This window comes from Ambystoma mexicanum, chromosome 6q (assembly GCF_040938575.1).
Source record: "Ambystoma mexicanum isolate Mex_15411 chromosome 6q, UKY_AmexF1_1, whole genome shotgun sequence".
In the NCBI taxonomy this organism is placed as follows: domain Eukaryota; kingdom Metazoa; phylum Chordata; class Amphibia; order Caudata; family Ambystomatidae; genus Ambystoma; species Ambystoma mexicanum.
In genome coordinates this window covers 77,107,437-77,125,942 of record NC_090937.1, presented here as the reverse complement: position 1 = coordinate 77,125,942, position 18,506 = coordinate 77,107,437, and the positions used below count along the sequence as shown (strand labels likewise).

General features: G+C 50.1%; 1 protein-coding gene across 5 annotated transcripts in view; it reads left to right on the top strand.

Annotated features, from left to right (window-relative positions):
- CENPC (centromere protein C) overlaps positions 1-18,506 on the top strand; it is a 1,963,500-nt gene that overhangs the window by 994,065 nt on the left and 950,929 nt on the right. For 4 of the 5 annotated variants that reach the window (XM_069630492.1, XM_069630490.1, XM_069630491.1 and 1 more), the window contains one exon: positions 2,124-2,300. The exons of the other annotated variant lie outside the window; for it this stretch is intronic. In XM_069630492.1, the coding sequence (XP_069486593.1) occupies positions 2,124-2,300 (177 nt within the window). The remainder of the gene's footprint in view (positions 1-2,123; positions 2,301-18,506) is intronic. 5 annotated transcript variants of the gene reach the window in all.

Genomic DNA, 18,506 nt, shown 5'->3' with positions numbered 1-18,506 from the left:
TTGCGCATCTGCCACCAGTGGGAAATTCAACAGGCCCAGATGGACTACATCTTTGTCAAGTATGGCAGGCCCCAGGTCAATCTGTTTCCGACATTGGCGAACTCCAAATGCCCGAAGTTTGCCAGCAGATTCCACTAACCGAGGAGCCTGGGGGACACGTTCTCCTTCCTGTGGGAAGCACTGTTTCTGTATGCGTTTCCTCTGTTGACTCTCCTGCTATGAGTGATAACCCACTCGGACAGTGCCAATGCAGGATGATAATCGCCCTGGCGTGACCAAGGCAGATTTGGTAGCCGGACCTTTTCAGCCTGTCAGTGTCGCCTGCAGTCAATTTGCCAGAGTTTCCGGATCTTCTCACCAGGGAAGGAGGCGCAATCCTTCACCATGACGAAGATCGCTGAACCTGACAGCTTTGCTCCTGCAGCCCAAGAGTTTGAAGGATATGCGTTGACTGCGGACTGCAGGGAGGTCCTCGCCATGGCCAGGGCATTGTCGACTTTGAAGTGCTACGGTCACAAGTGAAAGCGTTTTGCTACGTGATGCCAGTCTCAGAAGATTACCCCTCTGAGTGTCACTGCCGCACAGATTCTTCGATACTTTCTATCCTTGGCCAAGACCGGTCTGGCACACGCCTCTATCAAGTTACCAATGGCGGCTCTTTGCCGCTACACCAGGTCTGTGGGGAGATCTTAACTTTGGTCTCACCAACTCGTCAAGGAGTTCCTCAGAGAACTGTTTCGATCTTTCCTGCTGGTGAAGGCTCCTGCCCCGGCGTGGGAACTCAACGTGGTGCTGAGGCGGCTCGTTGGGGCCCCCTTCAGGGCTATGCATCAGTCACCTCTCAAGTTCTTCTAGTGGAAAACAGCTTTCCTTGTGGCCATCACTTCTGCCAGGAGGGTAGGTTAGAACCAGGCCCATATCCTGCAAACCGCCATATCAGGCTTTCCACTAATCAAGGGTGGTGCTGTGGATGCACCCCTCTTTTATGCCAAAGGTTCCGTCGCAATTACACCTCAACAAGCCTTTGGTGTTACCTGTTTTTATTTTTTTTTTATTTTTTTTTTGCAAATCCTACGTCACCTGCTGGAAGGGCCCTGCATTTGCTGGACGCTGCTTGTGCCCTGAAGTTCTACTTGACACGCACAAAGAGATTTCATAAGACTTCTCAACTGTTTATGAACTTTGATCTTGTGAACCATAGGAAGGCCGTGTCCAAGGCTTCCATCTCAAGGTGGCCCTCCGGCTGCATGCATTGTCATCGGTTGGCAAACCGACCGATGCCCGGCCATCTGAGAGCTCACTCCACCAGAGCGATCGCTGCGAAGACGGTGTTCCTGTCTGGTGTGCCCTGCTGGACAGCTGCAGTGCAGCTACGTCGAGGTCCATGCACACCTTCACGAAATTCTACTGCACCGACAGGGATTCCAGTGAAGAGTCCAGAGTCGACAAAGCAGTGCTACACAACCTGTTGTCTGTTGCAGAGGTAAGAGTTGATTTATTCTGTTGAGCCTTGCCACCTCACGTGGTTGTGTAATGTTGTACCGCTATGTATTGGTTATTCATGGGCCTGTGAATCCATGCCAGACCCCATGCTGGAGAAGGAACAAATTACTTACCTGTATCTATTGCTTTCCAGCATGGGTCTGGCATAGAATCACATGCGAACCCTCCCTCTGCGTCTCTTGGCCATACTGCCACTGTACGTGCTTACCAAATCTGAAGATGGCTGCCAGAGGAGGGGCTTAGAGAGAAGGCCATCATTGGAGAATACAGTTTGTAAGTGAAAGTGAAACTGTTTTTCTTTTACCGAGGATTCCCAGCTGAGGACAGGGAATATTCATGAGCATGTAAATCCATGCCAGACCCATGCTGGAGAATAATAGTTAAAGGTAAGTAACTTGTTTCTTATCTCTTTTTGAGATTTCAGTTGCTGTGTATTGCTTTTTGTCTTCCCCCAACTGGATTTGTTCATTAACTTAAAGCACACTATTACTGTTGTCAGAGTAAATTCCTTAACATTTGCTTTGGCAGTGCCCAGTTCAGTTTTAAGCATTGTATAATTGATTATATCTATGTGGTAGCCTCTCTTTGACTTCATATGTTGCTGTTTTATGTGTGCACAGGTTGAGTTTCAAAGAGAGAGAGGCTGCATGTTTTTGCAACAGAACTGTAAATTCAGAGTGTACGATTCAAAATACGACCAACCAGAAAATACAGATTAACTCGGCCATAAAGATTCCAATGCCAAGCACTATGAGACAATCCACAAATTTGGTGTCCGAAACTCGCAATGAAAATAGGTAAATTACCAACCACACTTACTGTTTACAATTTGCATCATAGTGAAATAATGTATTCTACACTCCAATTTAGAAGAGTTTGTTCGGCTCTGAGGTTTTTACTTTGCATTTTACATATCTTTGGCGTTCTTTCCATTTAGGTGGTAACACCTGTGGTGTTGTGCTGTGCCATCTGGTAAAAACCTTTCATCACTAGTACACTCAGAGCGGTAACAATAACTGCAGCAAGGGTACCAGTCTCTACAGCCCTCAGCTGTATGTGTCTCACTGTTAGCACTCGAACAGGTAGAAAAAGACTTGGCCACTATAGAAAAAAGAAATGGAGTTTAAAGAGTAAGCTCCCTTTCTACTTTGTTAGTGACACAGGTGTGACATGTTAGGGATTGGTGAGAAGCACAACAGGCGGGCCACTACAGTGGTACTTTGAGAAGGAGTGTCAAGGGCATGGAGTAAAGTGGAAAAAGGTCAATCCAATGAGTCCTCTGCTCTCTGAAACATTGGAACAAACATTTATATTTGCTGGTATCGCCTTTGACCTAGATTTTAAGACTGGCTGTAATACTCTTGGTAGGTTGCTCATAACTGATAATCTTTTGGAGACCATTTGACCTTCATCAAGATTCTTGTTACTAGCTCTTCTTTTGTATTAGCCATTTTTGTTCACTTGTTTGATGCCATAATGTTGGGATATTTTCATTCAGCATGCCAAGATATTTCACCTCAGACCCCCAATGTCCACAATGGAACTTGCTAAATGAAGGTTTTGGCTACGTCACCCAGGTCTGCAGAGGATTAATTACATTTTGTAAAGGTGTCTTATAGCGTTAGTATTTAGTCTGAAAAATAGGACCCTATCGATTATGTAATATGTAAGCTTGAACCTAGGAGTGTGCCAGAGATTCATTGCTAGGTGTTTAAGAAATTAACATATTTTTTGTGAAGTTATTTAATGACTTTTTTGTGGTAGGGCATAGAGCTGTGAGTGGCCAAATCTCACAAAGTATGAGCAATGAGGAGGTATGTGTCCATGGTGGACAATGCTCCCAGAGCGCAGCCACCGCCAGACCCTGAGTGAGACTGTAAGTGACAAACTCTGCTTCTTGATTTCCATTTCAACAGCTTCAGCAGGGAGCATTGATGGACCAGTAGGGTCATTGTGGGGAGCGTGACCGAGAGCGTAGGTTATCAGAGTTAAATCGAAAGTTCTTTGCCATGGAGAATGTAAGAAATCTGCAGAAGTGGTAAGGACAATGCAGCATCCACACAGATTTCACATGTGTAGGCTCCTTTTTGTGCATTACTGACAGGACAGATCAAAAGTGGCCAGTAGTATAGCTAAGGAGCATCACACTTGCCTGGGACACAATATGAAAAACGCATCATCTCTACGGCCGCAACTACAATTAAGGCGGCTAATGCTATGACTTTACTGTCTCTCTACGGCAAGATGTGCCCTATATCGGATTCCCTTCCAAATGGCAAGAATGATGAGGCTGTTATCCTCCCTTGTGAAGGGTAGGCCACCTTGGACGACACAATTTCAGTGGCAGTGGATATTGCAGACTGTGGCTTCTAGTAGATTGGGAACAGCAATGTTCTACGCGATCAATGGTGCTCAGGGCCACTAAATTTAGCCCAGAAGTACAAGCAAAGGTATGACCTTCGATGTTGAAGACCTATTCAGAAAGAAGGTGGATGGGACACTTCAAGCAATCAAGGCGAAAACAGACACTGCCTGCTTTCTGGGAAGGCTGCAGCAATGGCATCGGTACTTTCTGTCCGGGAAAGCCTGTTTCTCAAGCATTTCCCGCGACTACAGGCCTTCCTATCGGTCCCAGTCCTACCCTGCATCAGACAACTACAAGGGGTAGTCCCAGGCCTACAGGGGAAATCATCCCCGCGGCAGCTCCTCACACACCAGGGCTAATCTTCCTAACATTCCTGACCACGCCCCTCAACTTTCACACCCCAGTGGGACGGTGGCTCTCATAGTTCGTTGAGCAGTGGTGTACCATCACCACAGACAAATGGGGATTGTTGCTAATCCAGCAGGGATACAGGCTAGAATTCACTGGGCTTCCACCCTCCACTCCTCCCTTGTCGAAGGTCGAGGAGCACTTGCCATTACTGCGTCTATAGGTTCAGTCACTCCTCTTCAAGTGGGCCATCGAATGCATGCCCCTTCAACAACAAGGCTAAGGGGTGTACTCTCTGTACTTTCCTGTAAAGAACAAATCGGGTAGTGGAGACCCATTCTCTACCTGCGCCTCCTCAACAAGTCCCGGCGGGCTCAAACCTCTAGATGGTCACCCTCCTGCATATTTTAACACAGCTGTAGGAATGGAATTTACTGTCACCTTTAGCCCTAGAAGACACATACTTTCATGTTCCGATCCATCTACTGCAACAAAGGTTTGTAAGATTCACCTTGGCAGGGCAACACTTTCATAACAATGCCTTGCCCTTCAGCCTCTGCTCCTAGGATTACAATATGCCATGCCTCAGTGGCAGCTAATCTTTGGCGTTCGGGGATACATGTCTTCCTGTATCGCAGTGATTGCCTGGTTCGGGCAGAGTCTCTTCCACTGTCCCTTGGGCACACAGAGACCACGATCCGTTGCTTGACATTACTAGCATTCTGTCATGATGCCTACCCCTGGGGACCCAGACCAAGTCCAGCAACCCCGGAAGCAGGCATCAAGTTATTCTAAGCAAGCCCAACAACCCCTGATAGGGGCTATTTTGGCGCAGTCCTGGCGCCTATGGCGCCAGGCTCATACGGAGAGTCAGTCCTGGTGCCATAGGCGCCAGGCTCATAAATTAAAACTTACCTGATGCGGACCATGCTGCAAACTCACCTGATGCAGACCATGCTGCAAGAGCTCCAAGCCAAAAGAGGCTTGGAAGGGACTACTTTACCTAGGGGACTATTTTTTTACTCTGGTGGGGCTGGGGAGAAATACTTACCTGGGACTACTTTGGAGGCTATTAAAACCACGCCCGAAGAGCAGCACACACTTCGCGTTATTCTGCATCCAGCAGCGTAACGCTCACCGTGCCTGCAAGTCTGCATCCAGTCTTCTGCCACGCCCGCCTCGAGTCTGGAGCTCCTAGAAAAAGGGAGAAAGAAGGAGAAAAGGTTAGAACAAGAGCAATACCTTTGATCCTTACCTGAATTCCCGTCCATCGCGCCTTCGAGCTGGAAGAAAGAAGTTATTTTATACGTGTCGCCTCGCCTGCTGCAGCGCCGTGCTCAACTCACCGGCCTTCGCAGCATCTTCACATTCCACTGCATCCTTCTGCATGTTCCCGCCGCACTCCGGCACCTAAGGGGAAGACAAGAACAGCAAGGTGAGCAAAGGGAATACACAGAGGCAATATTAGTTACCCCCCGTAGACTTACCTGATTTTACCACCGGGGGTACTATTCCTCTTCACGGGTCGGCGCAGCTTCCACTGCATCCTCGCCGAACCCCGGCCACTAAGGGGAAACAAAAGGACAGCAAGGTGAATCAAAGGGACAAACAAGGTGAAACCTCCTCACCACAATAGACTTACCTGATTTTACCGCCGGAGGCATTATTCCCCGAGACTTCATACTTTCTCTCAGCACCTGAATAAGGGAGAAAGCAACAGGTTATATATGGACATTACTTTATCGAACTGTGTTGGATAATACAAATCCTTACCAGAACATTACCGGTTGCCACGAGGAACTCTTTAGTAAGGTCAAGCTGCAACCTGCAAGGAATCGGACAAGAGTGAAAGTCAGGCATTTGAACTCTTACGAACTACATACTTACGGCGTCTTGCCGGGAATCTGAGTAAATATTGTTCAGGTACTCACCAATTCCTCCGAGCCAGTGAAGCAACTGGTTCTCTATGAGCCCCTGCTCTCAATGCAGGATGGAGAGCTCATCTTTCTAAACCATCAGGTGAGACGATAAGAGGGGACATCAAAGGTGATCAGTGGGGAGAACAGCGGGAGTGGGGGAGGTTAACGCTCAACTCCACGTGTGGTTAATTCCCTTTCTCCATTTGCAGAAGAATATTCCTACGGGCCAAGCAAACAAAGCTAGGTGGGCCAGTCCAGTCCATCATCTCGGCACTACGCGTCACATTGGTGGAGACCGCAGCTGTCCAGTTCAGATCGACGCCCCTGTGGGAGCCAGGTGAGCATAACAGATTCTCTATCAACTTTGCCAAATCCTACGGGACCAATTTAACACACCCTCTGATCTTAGGAACTCGGCTGGACATGCTGACTTGCACCAGTACCCCTTCGGAGGACAGAGTAAAGACAATACTTGCAAGGACTGCTTTGGAACACGTGTTGCAGTCTTCACTAGGGATGATGTCATCCTGCGTTCCTTTGATCCAACACTGCAAGCTTCACATGATGCCTCCCCAAGAGTTCGTAGATGTGCAATAGGAACCAGACTCCGGTGCATGGGAAGACAGGATTCTTTTGACACAGTCATTTTGTGTTGCTCTTCGCTGTGTAGCTCTAATCTTACCCAGGGGGCACCCTTTCATCTGCCAGACAATCAGGTCATGGTCACAGCAGACACATTTCTGGAGGGCTGTGAAGCCCACACAGGCAGTCTCCATGCCAGGGGATTCTGGTTGCACGAAGAGAAATCATTCCACAGGAACGTCCTGGAATTGCAGTGTGTTCTGAGCCTTGAAGTCATTTCTACCGCATCTTCAGGGCCGAGTGCTCTGGGTGTTTACCAACGACAAAGTCACAAAGTTTTACATCTGCGAACAAGGCAGCACCCGCTACTCTGTTCTGTCAACAGAAGGTCAGACCCTGTGTACTTGGGCTTGGGCCCACAACCTCTTTACGAGGGGATTGTGTCCTACGACGTATTCCACATCTATGACAGTATTCACCAAAGCTGTGCTGCCTTTTTATTGACGTTTTTTATTGACGTTGATACGCTGTTCTTGAGGGCCTCCGTCGAGGGTCGATGTTACAGGATGTTATATCTAGCATGCACGGCGCCCGTTGCCTCGGTTCCATTTTTTCTGCGAATGTGTTTGCCTCTAAATTTCGGCGCGCTTGATTCTTCTACTTCGTTAGTGAAAAGTTTGAGAATATATCTTTGTCTTCTTCTACCCTGAAGTCAGGCTTCAAGAAGTGTCGGGACTGCAGTGCTAAAATGTCCATTATGGACCTGCACGACGTCTGCCTCTGGTGCCTTGGCGAGAGCCACGCCACCGACGACTGCGATGACTGCCAGTCCCTGACTTCGAAGGCCTTGCGGGAGCGGAAGAAGTTGTTAAAGGTAGGTAGGGTTGCTAAACCCTGTGAGTCAAAATCTGCTGGGCTTTCGACTGATGACTCGAGGGGAGACACTCCGCATCGGCATAAGACCAGTGGATCTCGGTCGGGGAGTAGGTCCTGCCATTCCTCGGCTCTTCTAGGCATTCTAGGATGCCGTCATCGGTCGCCTTCCCATTCTTCGTCAGAGGACACTGCCAGACGGCAGGTGGCTTGTCCCAACAAGCATCCATCGCCGGCGGAATGGGATGCGCTCCGCACGGAGATTATGGCGATTTTCGAATCACAAGGCACCGTTCCGTCCGCGCCTTCGAGAGTAGCTGGCAAGAAACAAGCTAGGGCCATCGCTCGCACGCCTTCGTGGTCGGGTCATCGGCATGATCATCGGGAGCCATCGAGGTCCCGATCGGACATGGTTGATCCAGTAGCCGTGCCAGGTCCAGGTCCCGGTCCTCGGCGCACCCGAGACCGTGGGAGACTGTCGAGGGACTCTCTCGAAGCTCTGGCTGTGAGGAAGTCGTCAGCGCCGAGGCCGTCGAAGGACACGCTCGGGGCTCTGGCCTCGAAGCCATTGTCGAAGTCGTCGACGCCTTGGTTTACGCCGATTCCCTCGACGCCTTTCGAGGAGAATTTGCCAGAGGTGCCCTGGATAGCGGTGGAAACTATGAGGAAGGCTCTCTGCAAGTCAGTGAGGCCTGTTTTTGAACCCTTCTTTAAAGGCAGCCAACTCTGTTTTTGCCTTAGCAAGATTCACTCATATTCTGTGGAATTGTGTAACCCTTCTCTGGTCATCCCCCAGGCTTGATTTATTCCAGCCTTTGGACTACATCTCAGAGGTGGAAAAAGAGTCGGATGAGGAGGGGGGGATGTGCCTCCTGAGGTTCCTGATGACATGTTGTCTGGTCGCAGCCAAATGGAAGACCTACGTCAGTCTTTACATGACGCAAGTGGTCTCGACACCTCTCCGGAGGTTGTGTTTGGCAGGCCTGAGCCTGGCACACATGCTGAGTCCTCGTACAGGCGTCTCATGTTGAGGATAACCGAGTACTTGGGGTGGTCTGCGCCACCTGTTGATTTTCTGCAGGATGACCTGACAGATATATTAGACCAAGGTCTGTCCACTGACCCGGTGCTGCCGTTTCATATGGCCTTACAAAGAAGGGTGGCGGCTGCTCGGACTGCTCCGGAGAGTCGCTTCCGAAAAAATATTGTCCAGCCAGTGGTGACCCCTGCTACTTGTGCATGCACCCCACTCCAGAGAGTTTGGTGTGCAGGCGGCTTCGGCCCCAGCAAAGCAGGCTGCGTTACCCTACCATCCCTCCCGATAGGGACGACAAGCACTTTGATGGCTGGTCTAAGAAAGTTTTTAAATCTGGGGGTATGGCTTTAAAGGCAGCCAACTCCGTTTGTGCCTTAGCAAGATTGTCAGCTGGTCCATGGTGGCGAGCACCGTGATGCACAGGTTTGTGTGGTTGCGGAAGTGGGGTTTGCTCCTGATATGCAGTCCCGGCTTCTCAACATGCCCTTTGATGGGAAGGCTGGCGCAGCATCTTGTAGAATGGTTTGCCATTACTTCAGATGTGTGGGTTCTGGAGATCATAGCCCACGGCTACTGTCTTCCTTTCCGGCAGAGGCCTCGGGACAATCCACCGTGGAAGCTCTCTTTGAAGAGTCTGGATCCGCTCCTTGCGCAGGAAATCCTATCCCTGCTGGAGAAAGGCGCCATAGAACTGGTGCCTGTAGCGGAGAGGAACAAGGGATGGTATTCCCCATATTTTTTTATCCCAAAAAAAGACGGGGGATTGAGACCCATCATGAACTGATTGTTTGAACAAGCTCCTCTGGAAGGACAAGTTCAAGATGGTTACTCTTTCTCAAGTCCTCCAGACCCTTCAACTTCAGGACTGGTTGGTGTCTCTTGACCTCAAGGATGCTTACTTTCATGTGCTGATTCATCCCAAGCACAGGAAGTACCTGGAGTTCGCGGTTGGCGACTCGCATTTTCAGTTTCGGTTCCTGCCGTTCGTATCGACCTCCACCCTGAGGGTCTTCACCAATCTAATAGTGGTGGTGGCAGCGTACCTCAGGAAAGAGGGGAGTTTAGGTCCACCCCTACCTGGACGATTGGTTGATCAGGGCGCGCTCTCCCGAGCAAGTCCTAGATCATCTGTCCGTCACCTGCCACTCCCTTCATAAACTGGGCTTCTCCCTCAACTTAAAGAAGTCCCACTTGACACCTACCCAGCGGCTCCAGTACATCGGAGCAGTGCTCGCCAAATCCCTGGGGCAGTGTTCGCCTCCCCAGGTGAGGGCTCATCGCATTCTGCAGATGGTGGACAAGTTTCAACATGCCCAGAGTCTCCCGGCGTTCGAGTTCTTGAGGTTGCTCGGCCTCATGACATCCTGCATTCTATTGGTGCCAGAGGCCAGGCTGCGGATTAGATCTCTGAAGTGGTCTCTCAAAATGCAGTGGTCGCAGTCCTCCGGCAGAATGTTGGATCCCGTTCAGGGGCCGCCCTGGGTTGCCCAGGATCTTCTGTGGTGGGCCGACGAAGGCAATCTGATGAAGGGAGCACCATTTTGGCTACCCTGGCCGGAGATGACGATCGTGATGGATGTATCTTTCACGGGATGGGGAGCTCATGCCATCGAGTTGACAGTCAACAGTCGTTTGTCTCCGTCAGAGTCCAGACTCCACATCAATCTTTTAGAGTTGAGGGCCATCAGGCTAGGCCTGAAGGCTTTTCTGTCGTGCGGGGGAAGAATGTCCTGATTATGACGGAAAATACAGTGGCCATGCACTACCCAAACAAAAAAGGGGGGGGTTAGGGTCTCTCCCACTGTGCAGAGAGGCGATGCAGCTCTCGTTCTGCGCCATCCAGCAGGAAATTTCGATCGCAGCAGTTCATCTGGCCGGCGACGAAAATGCGGCAGCAGACGCTGTGAACAGGCAGAGCATGGACTCTCACGAGTGGGAGCTGGCTCAGGAAGTTCTCTTAGAGATCTTCGCCATTTGGGGGACCCTACAAGTGGATCTCTTCGCCACCAGTGTCAACCGGAAGTGCGAAAGGTTCTGCTTGCGGGAATTTCCTCTAAGAGGAGCCTTAGGGGACGCGCTCGTAGTGGAGTGGTCCTTCCCACTGCAGTATGCGTTTCCTTCAGTCCCCGTCATTCCGCAAGTGTTGCAGAGGTTACAGAGGTTCGGTTCCCGAATGATCCTCATTGCTCCGGCATGGGCCAGGAGAGCGTGGTACCTGGACCTTCTCGACATGTCCATCTGCCCTCCACGCCGTCCTCCCTATCGAGGCGATCTGCTGTCTCGGGAAGGGGTTTGGGTTCTCCACCCAGAGGTCAAGTCTCTCAACCTTCATGCTTGGTATCTGAAAGGTTGAGGTACAAGGATTGGGACCTCCCTGAAAACGTGATGGAGGTGTTGCTTTTGGCCAGAAGGCCAGCAACAAAATCCCTGTACGGTTGCCGTTGGAGAAAGTTCTGCGACTGGTGCGAGTTCAGAATGTGGATCCTTTTCAGTGTTCAATTCCTGTGTTTGTCTTTTTTGCTTTCATTAGCTCACCAGGGCCTGCAAGTGGGTACCATTAAGGGTTACCTAGCGGTGCTGTCAATACTTAAGCGCTCGTCTGAGGAGTGTTCTTATTTTAAGATTCCTTTGATTTCTCAGTTTCTAAAAGGGCTAACTAATGTTTTTCCACCGTCGCCTTTCCAGGTGCCGGGATGGGATTTGAACTTGGTTCTAAAATTCCTAATGGGAGTTTCATTTGAGCCCTTACATTCTTGTCCTTTGAGACTGTTGACTTTTAATACTGTATTTTTAGTTGCGGTTACTTATGCTGGCAGAGTGAATGAGTTGCAGGCACTTTCCGCCAAGCCACCTTTCGCAGTGTTCCATAAGGACAGGGTTGTCCTTAGGGTTCGTCCTTCTTTTCTTCCGAAGGTTGTGTTGGAATTTTATTTGAGCCAGAAGGTAATTCTTCCGGCGTTCTATCCTCCTCCGCATCCTGGTAAGGAAGAGGAGAGGCTCCATAGGTTGGCTCCGAGGAGTGCTTTGAGCTTCTATCTCTCACGGATGTCCCGGATCAGAGTGGACGATCAGCTATTAGGTGGATAGGTGGGAAGGCGTTTAGGTCAAGCTGTTTCTAAGCAGGCCTTGTCTAGATGGATAATTTTGACGATCTCTGAATATTACTGTTTGGCGGGTAAGGACCCTCCGGTAGGCTTACGGGCTCAATCTACTACAGGTGTGGCTGCCTCTACTGCTCTGCAGAGGAGTTTTCCCATTCGTAATATTTGTGAAGCAACCACATGGGCCTCTGTCCATACTTTTGTAAAACACTATTCCCTGGACTCTGTCCATGGGCAAGATTTGGCCTTTGGTAAGGCACTCCTCTATTCTGCAATTTGATTGGGCATTCTAAAATTCTAAATTCTTTTTCCCACCTCCAGACGTTGGTACTGCTTTGGGAGTGTATCCTAGATGTGGAATACGTCTGAGGACACAATCCCCTCGAAGAACAAGTTACTTTCTTACCTGGTAATGTTCTTTCGATGGGATGTTCCTCCGAAGTATTCCACATCGCACCCTCCCAGCCTGCCCCTGTACAGAATTTCTTATGCGACTGCAGCTTACGTTTCCGCATGGCTTTCTGCAGTCATACTGGTAGGAGATTGGTGCCATGGTTCTGGGAAAAAACTACAACTGAGGCTACGGGCGCCGTGCGTCCTAGATATAACATCCGGTGACGTCGACCCTCGACGGAGTCCTTCGAGGACAGCGTATCGACGTCATCGACGCAGGACGCTTGCGCCGAAAAAATGTCTGAGGCCGCACAGCTGGGTTGATTACTGTCATAGATGTGGAATACGTCGGAGGAACATCCCATCGAAAAAACATTACCAGGTAAAAAAGTAACTTGTTCATTCAGACCGTTCCACCTACAGTGTATACACAACACAGTGGTCTTTTCCTTCAGCGGGGAAAATCAATTTGCCATGAGTGGCAGCCTCTGGACGATCAGGTTCTCTGCATCTTGTCTACCTCTTCACAACCAAGGCAAACAAGGAATGCGTTGTTTATGCTAGCAGATCACAGAGGAAGTTTAGGGGACGCCTTGACATTCTCTTGTTCAGGGATGTTTCTGTATGCCTTCCCCCCCAGTTTCTCTTGTCGCTCGAGTGATCAACGTGTTCTGGCAGCATCAGTGCACTCTGTTCTTGATGTTCCCAGCTTGGCCAAGGTAATACTGGTTCTCGGAACTCCTCAGCCTTTGTTGGCACATTCCATCCAGTTACCACACCTTGTCAACCTTCTGTCCAGAGACCAAGGAGCAGTGCTACACCACAACCCGGCCTCACTCTATACGACAGCCTGGCTCCTGAGAGTTTGGAAGAATACCTATGCCACCGGCCTGTCATGAGGTTCTTGCAAAAGCCCCAGCTTCCTTCACAGTGTCCTTCTATACAGACAAGTGGAATCTCGTCTTGGTATTCTGTTGAGGGCCTGAGCCCTTCATGTTCAAGCTCAGGACGTCTTGCCCTACCTATTAGTCTTTGGTGTGAGCCGGTCTGGCTCATTCTTTCATAATGCAACACATGGCTGCCATTTCCAGGTTTACGTGTTTTCGTGGGACGCCTTCTTTGTTGCCTCAGACTGAGTAAGGAATTCCTTGAAGAACTGTTCTCTCTTTTCCTACTGTCCGAGCGCCTGCTCCAATGTGGTAGTTGAACGTAGTCCTTGCCCAACTCATGAGAGTGCCTCTGTAAAGATCCTGGACTGGAAGACTGCACTGCTGTTTGCTATCACATACAAAACAAAGAGGTGATGGCTTTAAGGTTTATAATTAATCCTAAACCTCTGGCAATTGCTCTGAGCAACCATATTCACCTGCCTAGCCATTACAGGAAGGGGCAAGGCATATGCAAACCATTCTTGGTCCCTCCACCAAAGGAGCAGTCCAGCCTGAACTGCTAGCCCACTTCACTTCTGCACAAGACCACAGGCCTCCCTAGGCACGTTTCGGCCTTGTTGGGCCTCATCAGTGAGTAGTAGCTTGGGTCTCTAGGTTGCCATCACCTCTGCAAAGCGTGTGGGGGAAATCCATTCTCTTGTTCAAGCTGCCCTTTTTGAATTTTCTCGTTCAAGCTGCCCTTTTTGAGTTTGATGAATCTAATTTTTTTTTTGTTCACAAATCTTTTAATGCAGACGGTTTCATATTTGTTCCACCCAAACAAACCTGAAGTGTTAAATTTCTTTTTTTGGTTCACCTAAATATGTTATGTTAGGTTTTATAAAAAGCTTGTAGGCCCGTGGGCATCTTGGCGCTAAGGACATCTGGCATAGCTGGTCCATAAATAGTATTAAAAGAAGAGTTTTCAAAAGCTGTCTCAATTGCAAATGATTAGGTGTACATCTTGGTGCAAGAGGGAGTGCATTCCAGAGTCTACCTGCTGCCACAGAGAACGCACAACCTCCAACTCTGGAGAGACGAGTCCTAGTGACAGAAATTAGACATGCACTCCCAGAGTGCAGAGCTCGACTAGCGAGCTAAGGGGGGGAACTTGGCATGAAGATATTCCGCACCTTGAAGATGGAAAGCCAGATGGACTAAACAAAGAGCCTTAAATGCCACACGTCTGGCCACTGGGAGTCAGTGGAGAGCTAGGAATAGGAGTAATGTGGGTGCCATAAGATGTGTTAGTGGCCATCTGGGCCTCCAGATTCTGCAACAACTGAAGCCGGTTGATGAGCACCATTGGGCAAGCCAAAAACAAAGAGTTGCAATAATCTGTACGGCTAAAAACGAGTGTGGCCCACCACGAGTGGTCTCAGATGGCAGGATAAGAAGGGCAGAACCTTGCGCAGAATCCTTAGATGAAAATGGCTGGCCTTGCAATCTGTGCTGACCTGAGGGGCCATAGACTGTGTCGAGGAAAGAGTAACCCCAACATTCCTCACATCCATCATTGGAAGGGGAACGTCACAAAGTGCAGCATGCCAGAAAGAAGGAGCCCAAAGAGTGGGATTAGGGGTAGAACCCACCACCAGAATCTCAGTATGTTCCCATTCAGCTTCAACCAATTCCTGCCCATCTACTCCCCCACGGTTGTCAGGCACTGACTCCGGCACAATGGCACCTCTGCCTGGTTAAGATCTAAATGAGCCAGGATCTGGGTGTCAAAGGTATATGAGTAGCACCTTAAGCCGAAGGAGCGGATGAGACACACAAGAGGCCGAATATAGATATTAAAAAGCATAGGAGTCAAAGCGGAGCCCTGAGGAACCCCACAGGATCGGAAATGGGAAGCAGAGAAGAAAGGGGGAAGAGAGAGAACCTTCCAGGGATTCCTTCCTGGCGGATATCCCATATCCGCCAGGAAGGAAGAGAACCATGCAAGGCACAGACCCAGAGAGGCCCGCCGAGGCCAGGAGAGATAACAAAATCGGGTGGTCTACAGCGTCGAAGACCACCGAACGAACTAACAATATAACCGCGGCCACCCTACCGCCGTACACCATCTGGGCCATGTCATCGACAACCGATACTAAGACACTCTCCGTGCCACGTCCGGGATGGAACCCTGACTGAAAAAGTTCAAAGAACCCAGTAGGTTCCAGAAAGGAGGAAAGAAGAAGGAACATCAAGGATTCCAGCTGTTTCATAAAGAGAGGTATACCTGAAATAGGACGGACATTAGCAAGCAGTGTGGGATCCAGTGATGGTTTCTTAAGTAGGGGTATGACTATGGCCTGTTTAAGCTTCATGGGGATATGACCAGATTGACATGAAGAATAAATAGCCTGGGAAACCCAAGTAATCATGCAAGGCAAAATATCCTTGAAGACCGCCAAAGAAAGAGGGTTAGAGGGCGATACCCGCTGCTTCATTAGAAAACAATGGCGACCAAGCAGGTGGTGAGCATGTTATGTCAGCAGCCACAGCCTGGCTGACAGAGTTCCAGTGTGCCAGGTGAATATCAGCCTGTATAATATAGATTTTAGAGCTAAAATATTGAGCCAAAGAGTTGCAGAGTAACTGCATAGGCATAACTGTAGGTGAGGAATTGGCAGTGGACGACCGCGATTTAACAATAGAAAGCAACTCCTTAGGCTGATTAAGAGCGTTGACGACTTTCTGGGTAAGAAAGGTCTGCTTGGCCGCAAAAATGGCTTTATGGTACACTGTAGCAAGGTGCCAATATGCCACCTTCTCAGGTACCCCATAGGAACCCCACTATTTACGTTTGGCCTCCCTTACCTTATGGCAGACAACCGTAAGTTCAGCCGAGAACCAAGTATTCCACTGGCGATAACGAAGCTGAGTCAGTTTAGGAGGTGCATCTAAATCAGCTGCTTCTCCCAGCCGTTTAGTCAGCAGTCGTAAGCTCACAGTAGGGCTAATGTTGCACGCATTTCCGACTTTAGACAATGGGCTATTCTGATCTGCAGAGCGCCAATTTCGTCAAAAGCCTGATAAGGAGGGAGTTTTGAGCAGAGGAGCAGGGAGCCATAAAATAAATGGTATTAACTGATGATTGGACCAAACCACCGGCTCCACAGGGAGGGTGGTGATCCGATACTCTGTAGAATAAACTAGGTCCAAGGGTATTGCCCAAAACATGGGTAGGCTCAGTAACAAATTGGTAGAGGCCAAGATCAAGCAAAACTTAAAAATAAACTGTCTAAAAATAAATGGGGGGGGGGGGGGCGGGGAAGATTACATTTGATATTAAAATCACCCAAAATAACTAAATTGCGAATATGTAACCTGAAGCTCAACCACTAACTCAAGAAACGGGTTTAAAAACCTACAAGGTGGTCTATAGGCGACCAAAAAGTGCACAGAGCCGGAAGGTGATGCAGTAAACCCTACGTGTAGTGCTTCCATATCAACGGAATGTAAATATGTAATGCTGTTACACTGACATTAGATCTAAATATAATTGCAACACCACCACCTGGGTGAGGCGTAATCCTATCTAGATTAATAATTTTATAGTTTTCTGGAAGTGCATGTTCCAAGACAGGCGTGGAATTTGCCCCAAGCCATGTCACAGTAATGCGCATAAAATCAGGGGACTGATCACATAAATTCTCCAGCATGGGGTCTGGCATGGATTCACATACTCATGAATTCCCCGTCGTCAGGCCGGTAATCCTCGGTACAGAAAAAATCAGTATCTGTTTCGTTTCTGATCTGTCTTTCTCAGTAGTAACCAATCACTGGTCTCTGGGTCATACTGCCCCCAGCCAATGACTGCCTCTCCCTAAGCCCCGCCCCTGGCAGCCATCCTCAGATTTTTACCGCACATTCAAGTGTTGGGAGTCCTCGTGCTTAGCTCTCGAGCTTTTGCTGCGTTTTCGCGCTTTTTTCAGGAGATTTTCTCATTTTTTCGGTTAAAAGAGCCTCAAGCTCCACCGTTTCTACTTCTGATCAACGGGGATCCGTTTTGGAGTTTTCTACGCCCCTCAAGGGTGAAGAATTCATCGAGTTACGCTTTTGGAGGATTCCAGAAGTTCTGAGGCCTACACCGGACATGGCCCAGGAGAAAGGGAGCTCAACGCCCGGGAAGATTTTCAGGACCTGCCCTGGATGCCAGCTTCAGAACGTTTTCAAGGAGGACGAGCATTCGTTATGCCTCTGTCTCCATGAGGACAAGACACACAAGGAAAAGGACTGCGCGTTTTGTGGAAACATGTCAGAGCGGACCATGAAGGATCGGCACCTCCGTCTCGCCAACTGGCTGGAAAGTAAGAGCCCGCCAGGCGAGAAGAAGAAGAAGAAGTCCGAGCGGTCTTCTAAGTCCTGTGAGGGTGCTCCGGCGACGGGGGCCCAACAAAAGGCTAAGTACTGTGAGTCCGCGGGCATTGGGAGCGCCGAACGGTCGGGCTCCTTGGCTGCCAGGCAGGGCACACCCTCCCCGGCGCCATCGACCACGAGCCAACGCTCGAGGGGGAGCGAGGCTCGGACCCTCCCCCGAAGGTGAAGGCCCCAGGCATACAGAAGGTGACGTTGGCCGTGATTCACCCTGCAAAGACCTCGATTGAGGATGTTGCCGCGGCCCTGGCTCAGCCTGTGGAGGCTTCACCAGTGGAGGCACCCTGAGGTACCAGAGTCTCCCTGCCACCACAGAGGGAGTCGTCTTTCAGGCCCATCGAGAAGACCCCCACGAAGTCCTCGTTGGAAAAAGGGGGGGAGGGGGTGGTGCCCGTTGTGGATACGAACACGACCTCTGAAGAGGAGCTCATCCAAGTCGTGGAGGAGACCCAGCCCATAGGGAGGGATCCCGACGAGGGCGACGGTGACGCAGACGAGGCTCCTCAAGAGCCCTCACGCCCGTCGTTTCCGGCCCCGCAGGACACCTTGGCGGCCATTTTGTCAGCCATCCAGTCCTTATGCTCGGAGATAAGGACTAGGTTGCCCCTTCCCCCGACAGAGGAGCCTGAGCCAGACCCGACGGAGGATCCGGAGCCAGGACCTTCGGGAGCCCACCGCCTAAGAGGAGGAGGACGCATCCTAGGCCTCCTCTGCCGCCTCTGCGGCCTTCTCTGCCTTCCCCCCGGTCCACTACCCACGGGGATGATACAGGCATGGACACGACTACGACGGGTACGGATGACGATGGCAGCGACGACGGGACATGCGCCCCATGCCCAGGCGTCCCCGCCCGATGACATCTTTCCATGCTATGATCTCCAGGGCATCCGAGCTCTTCCAGCTCTGCCCCGAGGAAAAGAAGAAGGAGGGGTTCCTCTACCAGCGGCGCAAGGCTAAAAGTAAGACGGTCCTCGCCGTACCGCTTCTAGATGACATTTGGGATGAGGGGCTCGCCCTCCTCAAGAACCCTGCCACGGCTCCTGCGAAGAGGGACCGGTACGAGAAGAAGTACCTGGTCCCGACGCTGCC